The sequence below is a fragment of the Ctenocephalides felis genome, unplaced genomic scaffold, assembly GCF_003426905.1.
Source record: "Ctenocephalides felis isolate EL2017-DRISC unplaced genomic scaffold, ASM342690v1 CF-g0.4_SCAFFOLD_00845, whole genome shotgun sequence".
Taxonomy (NCBI): domain Eukaryota; kingdom Metazoa; phylum Arthropoda; class Insecta; order Siphonaptera; family Pulicidae; genus Ctenocephalides; species Ctenocephalides felis.
This window is the reverse complement of record NW_020536999.1, coordinates 19,400,029-19,412,532: the sequence shown is the minus strand read 5'-3', so window position 1 is coordinate 19,412,532 and position 12,504 is coordinate 19,400,029. Positions and strand designations below refer to the sequence as shown.

The following is a 12,504-nucleotide window of genomic DNA, read 5'->3' as shown; positions in this document are numbered from 1 at the left end:
CATGGGTAGTTTTACGTTGCTTGTTCACGAGTTGGAAAACCATCCGCTTTGTTTGTGTTAACGTCAGACCAAAAAACAAAAAATGTGGTTTACCAAAGAGCACTTCAATGAAACGGATAATTTGCGAAATCACTTTCATTTACTTAGGGAAGTTCAACTAAAAAACACTTCATTTTTGTAATCGAAATAAATTCATTACTGTTGTGTAATAAAATCAAAATTTTCCTTTTCAAATATAAAACAAACAAAAAATGTCATCTTTCTCACGAAACCATCTGGTGGCGAAACGGAGTTCGTCGGGTTTGCTAGTCATATATAATAATATTCCGTATACAAAAAAAGTAAGGGTCCATAAGGCAAAGGCTTAAAAGTGGGGGAAGGTTTAACAAAATATCACATAAAAAGAGAAACCAAGGCGTAAAATTTTTGGATTTTTTTTTAAATTAAATGTACATGTTACTAAAATTAGCCCCTCTCTCGCCTAATTTTAAATGTCACCACCAAGGATGAAGCAGGGGTCCAAAAATCCTTAAAAATCGATCACGTAAATAATGGACATCCCCTAGCAGACTAAATATATGTTATGCATGGATAAAAAATAAACAGGGATAAAAAACGAAACAGTCTTCACGATCTTTACCAATCACCATAATCAAAACAATTCTCAATTAATAACTATCAGAATTTTTGGACAAAAAATTTAAACTTAGAGGGTGTCCATTAATCACGTGAGATTGTCAGGAAAAAGAGGGGGTTGACAAAAAAATCACGGAATATCACGTGGGGGAGAGAGGGCTATAGTAAGATATCACGTGTATTAATTTTTTACCTGCATTTTTTTTATATCCAAACCTTTTTAAAAATAAAAATCAAAAACTTTACAATTTTTTCTCATAACTAAAAATACATGTGTTGTTTGGTGGGGAAGGAAGGTAATTTTGATTATCACCACGTATCACTAAAGTGGAGAGGAGTTCCAAAGATCCTTAAAAAATCAATCACGTGATTAATGGTCGCCCCCTTGCGAGTTATATATTTTGGATAAGATATTTTATATTTCATATTGTGATAATATATAACAAGTACGGAAAATTGTGAGCCCGCATAATACAATATTTCATTATAAAATATTAAAACCCTAATGCAGCGGTTTCCAACCTGTGGGACGCGCCCCCTTAGGGAGCGTAATCTGTTTTCAGAAAACTATTATCAAAAATAACCCAACATTTTTGAAATGAAATTAAAAAATAAACAAAAAATAATTACTTTTTATGCATATTTTCACATAATATTAATTTGTATACAAATCAGACTATAGTCTGATAATATCAGTTGAGTATTTATAAAATTAAACCGTAGAAAAAATTATGGGAAGGGCGCAACAACTTTTTTTGTCAGAGCAGGGGGGCGCGGTGCAAAAAAGTTCGAAGGAACTGCCCTAATGCTGTATTTGCATAAAAAAAATTTCAATGATTTTTATAGAGAATAAGACATTGTAATTTCTGATGTTATGAAATAACATCATAATAATACAATTCATAATAATTATGAACGATCTGAAACAAAATTCTAATACAAAATCAGTATTTACAGTCCACTACAAAGTTTGATCATCGTCTTTATTTCGAAATAAAAAGATTTTCTAAAAGCAGAATTTCTATAAAAATTAATTACACAAAATTTCACTAAATTTAAACTTACGTTTAAGTCAACTATTTTAGATATTGTCGCACAAAATAAAAATCCAAAAATATCTAACAACAATTTAAATGAAAATAAATTATTTGTTCTCTAAGTCATATAAAACCAATTTTACTACAATTATTCTTTATTATAATAATATCACACCTGTTTCTTCGGAAGGCACCCACTTAAACTAACATAAGTTTGGCGCGAGAAATTTATATATAATAAAGATTACGTTTTACAGAATTATCTAAACACGAGGCAAAAAATAGAAACAAGTGCTGAATTAGTGATCACATTATAATTTCTATAATTTAATAAAATATACGAGTTTTATATAAATAATCAACATAGTCGCATCGATGTAAAAAATAATTTGCGATGTAAAAAATATTTCAGACAATTTGAATGCTCCTGATTAAAAAAAAATTCTTAAAACTTTACTATTGCTGATTTATTTAATAAATATGTTATAATTCATATATCAATAAAGGAAAATCTAATAAGAGTTGCATTTGGATTATTTTAAGTAACATATTATTTATAGGAAAATCTAATATGAATCGTATTGGAATAATTTAATATGTAATTTCCATATATCAATAAAGGAATATCTAATAAGAGTCGCATTTGGATTGTTTTAAGTAACATATTATTTTAGGAAAATCTAACATGAATCGTATTGGAATAATTTAATATGTAATACCCACACTTTGAAATAGAATCTAATAAGATTCCAAATGAATTGTCCTAATGGATTATCCCAATACAACTCTTATTAGATTCTGCTTCAAAGTGTGGGATGCGTAATTTATTAACTTCAAAATTGTGAGAATACATCAGAAAACGAAGAGCAGCTTCTGTTTTATTTATAAATATAAATATACAACACAAATATATTCACTATCTATAAATACTTTCAATGCCGATTATTACATCAATTGGAATTGACTCAATAATTAACTCAAAATAGAGTAGATTTCAAATCAAGACTTTAAAATTTTAACTTACAATAAGTAAATATATTTGCAGAGTAAAGTATCTGTTTTGAGATACCGTTCAATAAACTTCTAAATCTTGACGTTTCAAAAGTTTCTGAACATTTTGGCATACCTTAGAATAAATGGGTATATGTGTGTGTGTGTATGTGCGGATACAAATTTTCGTCGACGATTTGGGGAACACCGATCAACCGATTTGAATAATTCAAAAAAAATTCGATTCGTATTGATATTGAGACGTGCTGATTATTTTTTGGCGAAGGCTGGTCTAGCCGTTCCAAAGATACGGGGCAAAAAGTGCCAAAAACGGTAACTCAGTTTTTAAGATAACGGTGTAAGATAAGTTAAAAAAATGTAATTTGGCGGTCAAAATAGCTTATGGAGTTTTTCCATAATTTTTCCAAAAAATTTATACATGATTTCACGGAGCATTTTGTGTTATTTTTTGGAAAACAGAAGAAAACACTTAGCTATAATAATAAGGAGTGATTTAGAAATGCTAGGTAAAATTGTTAACTTTTTGATTTTCTGTACTCGATTCTTTTTTGATAATGAATGTCCTTATGAGAATATAAATCTACAATTTTCAGACATAATCTGCAAAATCATATGCAAATGCAAAATCATATGTAAATCAACCCTTTCCATTTGGATACCGCCGCTCCGGCGGCAAAATTCATATAAATCTCGGAATTTGCGAGTGGAAAGGGTTAATAAAAAGTAATAGGAACAAGTAATCAAAAAGATAATGTAAAATTATAACTTATGGAAGCCGAAGTCTTTCATGTATCATTCCTACAATAGTAATTTAGTAATTATTGTTTTTCTTTATATTTATAGAAAATAGTTTTTAATCCAGAATCTATTTGAGATAACTGGTTTTGCCACTTAAATATTATTGCAATTATAAAATTTCCGGTAAAACAAAATTGTTTTAACCTAACATAACCTAAAAATTTTATGATTTTGTACAAACTATTGAGACAGAATTAAAGAATATAATCGAAAGCGAATGTAATATACTTAAGTAATTTATTATTAATAAGCATAATAATATTTCAATTTATTAAATACCAAATTTCAGTAAAAATCTTAGGTAAAAATAATAAACTCACCATTGAAGTAGTTTCTATAACACAAACACATCACATTTTTATGATATATTATAACTATAATATATTAAAACAAGCTATCACATGCACATAATGTAACTACATAGAAATAAATATTTATTTTAATATATTGATTGTACAACATCAGCATTTTCTGATCTAATAAATACATAACCTTAAAACTCTTTGACAACTGACAATTGACATTTTGACATGTGGATGTTAAAAAATAAAATTTCTAGATGTGCTCTAAATAAGATGCTCTTTAATATTTAAATATGAAAAATATATTCAGTATATATTTTATTTGAAGTATAAGTTCCATATGACCTAACAAATATATTTATTTTAAATATCTAAATCATCATCTGGGTCTTCTTCATCCCAATCATCTGCAGCCTCTAGTTCATATATAATTTTTCCAGTTCCCGAACTTGAAACAGAATCACCAGCACCAATTTGTGTGTATGGCAATACAACCTGGTCTCTAGATTTTTTTTCATTTTCATTAAGTTCAATTCTAAATGTGGACAACCCGGATGGTAATGTATCTTGATTATCTGCCAATTTCTTAACAACGGGGGTAAACTTTTTGGAGTGCAGCATTCGATTTTCATCAACCCAGCAGGATATTGTATCCTTGATTACTTTCCTACCTGGTCTACGAATCAGTAAGGAACAGGTGTTTGAATTGCTGTTTCCATCAGTGATTTCTATAATTGCATTTGATATATGATGAAGATCAACTAAAACATTTTTTGAAGGAACACAATCTCTGTGTAGCAGAGTAATTATTTGAGTAATAAATTTATTACTTAATAATTTTCTGAGTTGTGTGAAAAAATCTTTCATTAGTATATAACATTCTGCTAAAGAATCAATTACAATTACGGTGTTTGTGCTGGATTTAGACGTTTCTTCAAAGACTTCATTTAGACCATCGAAGTTATGGAAACAATCATGCAAATGTATGTTGTCCACATCTTTCAACTTCTCTTTGTAATATGATGGAGGTTTTTCTAAGCATAATAGCTTTACAGAATTTTTACTGCTTTGAGTGCTAACTAGAGAAAGAAATAGGTTTTGACCACATAACTTAACAGTGTCTTCGACTAGGACGAGTTTTGGAAACGGAGTTTCATATATAGCAGACAACATGTCTTTACTTATAATTCATGTATATATACAACAATATATTCTTCTTATAATAATATATTAATGCTTTATCAGTTTTCCGATACTTTAGATTTAATGATATTATTTCATTTTAAATGTAAGCGTTAAAGTGTTTTTCTACTTTTTTGACACATGAATTTAAATTTTAACCTATACTTATTACCTATATGAAATATGCAACAAGTTCTCCCCATTAGTGCCAACTTAAACAAAGATTGCTTATTACTATGTCGGTTATAATTTCGAAATTTAAATATGTTTTCTTCGATTTTTCTGCAGATGAATGTTTGACTTTTGATAACACATGTATTTTACATCACCCTTCAATTTTATTAAATTGTAGTTTATGTCACTTTTTTACATGATATTTGAATACAATTTAACATTGTATGCAAATTTGCATAGTAATGCAAACTATAGTACAAAATGTATATTGTTCTATAGTATACAGATTATAATTTATATTTTAGATTTTTAAAATGAAAATAAAGTAAATGACCTTGTGGCTTATACTCAAATACTTGTATTTAAAGCTCCATTAATGAAAAATAAAAAACTGTTTATCCGTATATTAAATATATTTACAATTCAAAAATATACTTCAAGCATCAACTTGCATGGTAAGTGCTGTAATAGAATGCTTACTTCTCCTTTATTTTCATAATTTATTTAAAAATATTTTTGCAGTGTTTCACCAATTGAAACTTCTAATTGTTGTATAGCTTTCTGACAACTTGATTCAATTTCTGTATCCTCGTCTTCCAAAAGTTCAGCTAAGAATGGAATCGTCTCTGGCAACAAAGGTAAGAAATCTTCTCCAACTTTTTGAGCTATTTCACAAGTGGCATCCAGACCACATAATCTGAAAATAGAAATTAATACCATGATAAATATAAAAAGGGATCAATTACTATATTATAAAATATTTATATATTAAATATAAAAATATTTATATTTATATATACATATATAAGACTATCATACCTGATTTCTGAAGAAGAATGTCTAGTTTTCAATAATACTTGATAATTCAATTGTTTCCATAATGAATCATCACCACAAGCAACAGCAAGCTGAGCAATGCAAGGTATTACAATTCTTTTTGCCCTTTCTCTCAATTCTGTGAGATTGCCTAAGTTATTTTCCAATTGATCAACTAATGGTTGCATTATTATTTCAAACTTCTCTTTATTAATGAAATTCTGGCTGTCGTATAAAAATACCGAATACAAGGTTTTCATAATGCTTTCAACTAGAATTATACATTTTTCTGGTTCATCAAAATACAGTTTGTCTGTCTTTATTATATTGCAGCTATCTAATAATACACAAGCATTGTTTATGAAACAACCAGCAAATAGAACAAATAAACCTTTTAAGCTTTCTGCTATATTATTTGACAATCGATAAAAGGTTATTGAACGGTTTTTATTAGAACTGCTAGTAGCAGCCCAGTCAAAGAGCCTATAATACAAAGGCTTGAATGAAGATTCAGATAATTTAAGAACCAAAGATACAAATGCATTGAATATGTGACTTTCAACAGCTTCAATCTCAGTTTCTGTAATGTTGTCCTCAACAATGTCACTTCTAAACTGCAAAGCTTCCAAAAAGAAGTTCGTCAAGTCAATTTGGTGTGCTGAAAAATCAGCATTTGATATATTTACAAAACTTTCTGAAAGTGTGTTCATAACAAATGCTACAGCATTATAATTGCGCTTTTTGATCAATTTTAAGTAACTTTCCTTAACTGCAGGTATTAAAACACGAGGAGCCAATGCACTAGATATTTTGCCTGATATAGTTTTCAATTTAGCATGAAGTGAAGAATTTTGTTGATTTTCTTCATTAAATTTACATTTTAGAAGAGCCAGTTCATACATTATTTTTTCTATGTATGGACTCAAAAATAGTGCTAAGCATTCAACTATTTTCTGCAATGCAGTAATAGTACTCAATAATAAAAGATCTACAGTTTCAGCACTGTTTTGTGATTTTAGTATATTTATCAAAGCTGGCATAATTGTAGGTATATTTTCAATAGCATTTGAACCCAAATTGTTACATAACTCAGCTAAGCATAAAACAACTGATGATAAAACATTTTGCTGAATATTATTTGGTTGTGCAGTATACCCAGTAACGAGAGATAATATTGGCTTGAATTTTAATGGTTGTACAGGTCCTAATAACTTTGATAACAGTTTCATTGCTAGTAATGCTGTTTGTTGATTCATTTCTATTTCCAAAACATTAGTATTTTCATCAGTTTGCTCACTTATAGTTTCAATAACTTTAGTCAGAGGCTCCAATACTCCAAATAAGGTTTCTTTGTTGCAATTATCAAAGAATGTTATATTATGTTGTATCCTATTTATTAATAACTCCATAGCTTTGCGCCGAACTGTAGCTAAATTGTGAGACATCAATCCCTTAGTCACTAACAAGAACATATCAGCTGAAAGCAGACCGTTCACGCTATCCAAAATGTCATAAGCATGATGAAGCATGACTTTCCAATACTTGGCTTGTGGTGTTCCCATGCTTTTATCACTGATTTTTGACAATAATTGTATGAAAGTCAATGTGTTAACTATCATAGTTTTATATAAACTTTCTAGTTTAGACATCTCTGCTTCCTTCAGGACCGCTATGGTATTCATAAAAAGTGGTGAAGAGATCAAACCACTTATGAAAGTTATCAAAGTGTATTTGAAATGCCTTAATTGTTTCGGTGTATGAACATTGTAATTGAATATTAAAGTATTATCCATGGACCCTGGTCTATGGCTGTCTTTATCAATGGGTAAAGTTTTTACATAAATAAGTAATTTGTTACAACTTTGAATTATAACATTTGGTGCATATTCTCTTGTTAGTGTGCTGGCAATATCCAAACGCCTTTGTGATGTCTTATCTTTATTATTCTCTTCGTGCAAAACTTGAGACTCAAAAACTAAGCCAAGGAACAACCATAGAAAATGTTCTGCACCTAAAGTATCAATTAATTTTTTAAATAAAGGTATTCTTCTGTGTTCTGGTATATCCAATAGAACTCCAACAAAAACTCTCAGTAACGGAATAATGTTTTTCTCCAAAGTTACAGCTTGATCCTCAGATAAACTATCCAAATCGTGCTCCACTAGTTTGGGAATAACACTTTCAATTAGTTTTGTTATAATTTGGAAACTATAAGCATCATCATGACGTAAAACCGAAGAACCCATAAATGTGAAAATTGCCATCATATTATGTAATACTTGATCTGGTACAATCTCGGCCATTTGACACAAAAGCATTAATGCATGGTGATGTGTTTGAGGATTTGATGTAGCCCTGATACACTGTACAACTAATTCAATATTGAAAATATTATCAGGCAATTCTTTGATATCACGCGCATCTGAAGATATTTTGTTGCAACAATGCAGGATGCATGATAATAATAGTTGTTTGGTGTATTCAACTGGAGCTTGTATATCAAATTCCAAACATCGTTTGAGAACATCAAAGACCATTGGCAACATATTTTCAATGTCAATTATTTTCTTCTTGTTCTGCACAAACTCTAGCAATGTTACACCTCTTTTCCAGGGTCTTGTTAATAATAAAGCAGGTGTTGGAGCTACATTGATCCTTCTTGATCGCCTTCTAGGTTCTTTATTTTCAGGTTCAGGATTTTGAACATCTCTCATCAATTGTAATTCATTTTGTATTAAATTTGCATCTAATTCTATACGTTTCATAAACTTGCTAGCAGATGATATAATTGTAGGCATTTCGGAATCTGTTGCGGAGTCTATGACATGTGATATGAGAGAGGCATGTAAATTCTTTGGTATATTCATGTAAGTATCATTATCAATTTGATCTAAAAGTAATTTACAAACATTAGAAATTGTTCCATTTCTAAAATGACATGATTATTGTGATACTGTAAGCATTTTAAAAGAAATATCCATAAAGCAGAATTTTGATTAATTGATTTAATTGTCTGTTTGTTGATTCTATATATTATATTTTGTACAATTAAAGACTTATGTTTATCCAATGGTTTATCATTGTTTTTCCCAAATTCCAAAACCTCCAATGCTAATTTGCTAATGTCGCTCAATATTTCTTCTGAGTTAACAAGGGAAAAGATTTTCAACATCGAGCTACTTATATGCAAAGGATTACTACGATGTGTTATATATCCATATATTTGTTTCAAACATTTATGTTTTGATGCTTGTACAGATTTTTTACTTGGATTTTCTGGTGATAGTATTATAAACAAAACAAGAGGCAACTGTTCAGGATCCAACAATATTTCTTCTTTATGATTCATCAATTGAGACAACAAATAATAGTGGTTTCCATTATTTTCATAAGTTTTTTTAAGTAGAGTTTGAATTAAATCCACTGCAGCTTTTCGTATACAATTTGTAGTATCAGTCAATGACATTAAGATGTTTTGAATAAATATACTTGAATCCAAAACTGGAGTTAAATCATCTTTTGTTTTTTTCAAAAGTGCTTTTACTAGGCGTAAGCAACGAAGTTGTAACTCTGGATTAATATTAATGCTTTTATCTGAAGAGCCATTAGACTCTAACTCCAAATAATTGAAGAAGTTGGAGATAAACTCGCATTTTTTGCTAATACTTGGTCCATATTTAGCAAAAAAGTTATTTAACACCTGAGCATATTGCATTACAATTTCTATGTCATTAAGACTGCATCCTGTTATTAAAACTTCAAATAGTGATATTAAAAACTTAGCTGTATTATTATAATTTGATAGGTTCATATTTTTAATGTTATTTATATTTGAGTTATGTATAAATCCATTTAAACAGTAAACAAACATTTCAACAGGTAATGATCCTTTATGACAACTACGCAAACACTGTTGCAAATTTTCCTTATTTAGTTCGTCTCCTTTATTCATTAATCGCATTTCTGAACCCGATACTAGTTCTAAAACATATTCAAATGCTGAACAACTAATTTCAAGATTCATATCTGTTGATAAGCTTGATTTTAGTAATAATAATGATATACATTTGACAACATTACTCATATCAATGGATTCTCTCATAATGTCAATTAAATACATTGTATTAAATTTTTTATTTTCTTCAAGTAGATTAAAAACACTTGAACAAATAATCTTTGAATCTTTCTGTTGTTTATCTATTAGACTTGCAAGCTCTTTTATAAAACTGCAATTGTTACCAAAATTAGATCGCAATATTATATGTACTTTGTTAACATCATTGTCATATGAAGGCAAAAGAAATGGAAATACAGCACAAAGTATTTTCAATTCATCAGTTTCAGTATATGATGAACACAAAAGTTTTAAAGAGTTAGGAACAGCAACTAACCAATCTTGATCTTTACAAGATTTATTTAAAATCGATATCAAAATATTTTGCAACTCTGGCCAATTTACAATAGTTAAGAGTGTACTAACTTTCAATCCTAAAACAGCCTTGCATATGCGAGGGTTTTCGTCATTCAGTCGTTCCAACATAGAATTTTTCAACAATTCATTTTTGGATATATCAATCTCATTTGATTTAGCTACAATATAATTCACAGCTGCTAATCGGATTCTTGGATGGTGACTATATAAGTTTTCAAACATGCTTGCACTGCTACCCATTCCATTGGAAGCGCTAGGCAGAAGCCCCAGAATATTTTTCAAAGAAGTTTTTGTCGTTTTACTACTTTTTTGCGAGCGCATTATGTTTTTCACAACCTCATCAAAAGAATCAGGATACTTTCTCTCAATTGATTTCAAGCATTCTCTATACCAGCTTTGAGATTCTACGTGTTTTGGAGGGTTTGCAGGTTCATCTGTCTCCATTTCTGAGTCACTGTCAAGGTTAATTATCTCTTCAGGTAATGAACTTCCTTTAAAATTGTCAATTATGCATCTGAAATATGCAAAACAATAATCATAAAAAAAATTCATTCATCAATACAAACTTATTTTATATCAAAGTATAGAAAAATAGTGATAGTCAAACAAATTATGATAATACAAAAACATCAATACTTAAAATAAATTTATTTTGAATTACTGACTATATATAATTATTACCTTATTAACGACTCTATATTTTCATTAGGTAGCTTAATTTCTGAAACCAAATTTGCAATAAAAGTCTTTGAACTATCTGTCAAGTCATCTGTATCGGCCTGAGCCTGCAGTAAGGCCTCCTTAAACAATGGTAAGAGTAAAGGCATTACATTATTACCATTTGCAACCAATTGCCCCAAAGCTATAGAGAACCATTTAGAATTTGCTAATTTAGATAGCATTTGTAAAGGAACCCCAGAAAATACATCTTTTTGTGAGTGATATATCAACATTAACAGTAGCACAGCTTCTGTACGTAAGCCAACATGTTGAACATGGGATACTTTTACCACAATTTGTTCCAACAGCTTCTCGGATAATTTAGTTTTTGTAACTAATTGAGCAATAACTAAATATCCTGATGCTACAAAGTCTTTAACTTCTGATGACAATGCGCGTAGCAACGAAGGTAAAATTGTTGTAGCCTGGGTTTCTGAGATATCCTTACTATATTCTAAGGCACCAACTAACGATGTAGAATAAAATGCAAACATAGTTGTCAATGTATTTGCCCTATTCTCAAGCTCCTTTATTCCATCGACAGTCATGTCACAAACAAATTTCAACATAACATTATCATTTGCACATCTATTAAGCAATGCTGTTTTTGATAGAGGTGCTCCAGCTTGTTGAACAGACATTAACCAATTCCAACGATCTAAGTTTTCTGATATATCTAACATTTGGAGACATCTTGCAAAATATCTAGTTTCATGGTATGGAAGAATTAACATGAATAATTCGTTTTTATTGAAATCGTGTATATAAAACCTGTTAATCAACCATTCCAAGCACTTGTGAGCTGCTGGTTGTAAAAAGTGAGGAGATAGTAGAAGCAAGAATCTTTTAATATTCTTATTAAGCTTTTTGTTGGTTTCATCACTCTGTACAGACCTCTCAAACTGTTTCGATGAAGGACTGAATAAAGTTGATTCGAATAATTCAAATTTGGGGTTTCTTAATTTTAATTCTTCTAAGCCACTAATTCCAATTTCATATATTGTTTCACGATCTTTAGTAGCGGCTTCCTTTGGATCGAAAAGAAAAGATGCTCTCTTTTTGTCTTGAGTTAATAATTTTGTTTGGGGAGTCGCCAAACGTTTTAATTGCGCTGCTAATGAAGTAGCCATGGTAATAATAATAATTCTAACCTCAAATTTTAACACTTAATAAAAACATGTAATTTATTAACGTTTATTATTAAGAACTGATGTTACGTACACAATATCTGAAACAACACTAATTAATTACTTTTTATATCTACATTAATATTTTAATCAATATTTACACTAAAAATTCACATTTTGTTACACACGTGTTTGTCACAGCGTGGAGTGTACAATGAGAAAAGGTTATAATTCATTTTTAGGTTATAAAAATAGTATTGCTGCTGAAG

General features: G+C 29.5%; 2 protein-coding genes across 2 annotated transcripts; both read right to left on the bottom strand.

Moving 5' to 3' along the window:
- Positions 1–4,147: 4,147 nt before the first annotated feature.
- Positions 4,148–4,970, bottom strand: LOC113363713 (elongator complex protein 5-like). Its single transcript, XM_026606195.1, has one exon. The coding sequence runs from the start codon at positions 4,955–4,957 to the stop codon at positions 4,148–4,150; it is 810 nt and encodes a 269-aa protein (XP_026461980.1). The 5' UTR covers positions 4,958–4,970.
- Positions 4,971–5,544: 574 nt separating this feature from the next.
- LOC113380039 (HEAT repeat-containing protein 1 homolog) lies at positions 5,545–12,413 on the bottom strand. Its single transcript, XM_026619572.1, is given in 4 exon segments — positions 5,545–5,837; positions 5,960–8,864; positions 8,867–10,902; positions 11,070–12,413. Coding segments are annotated over 4 exon segments (6,303 nt in total). The 5' UTR covers positions 12,239–12,413; the 3' UTR covers positions 5,545–5,644.
- Positions 12,414–12,504: the final 91 nt, after the last annotated feature.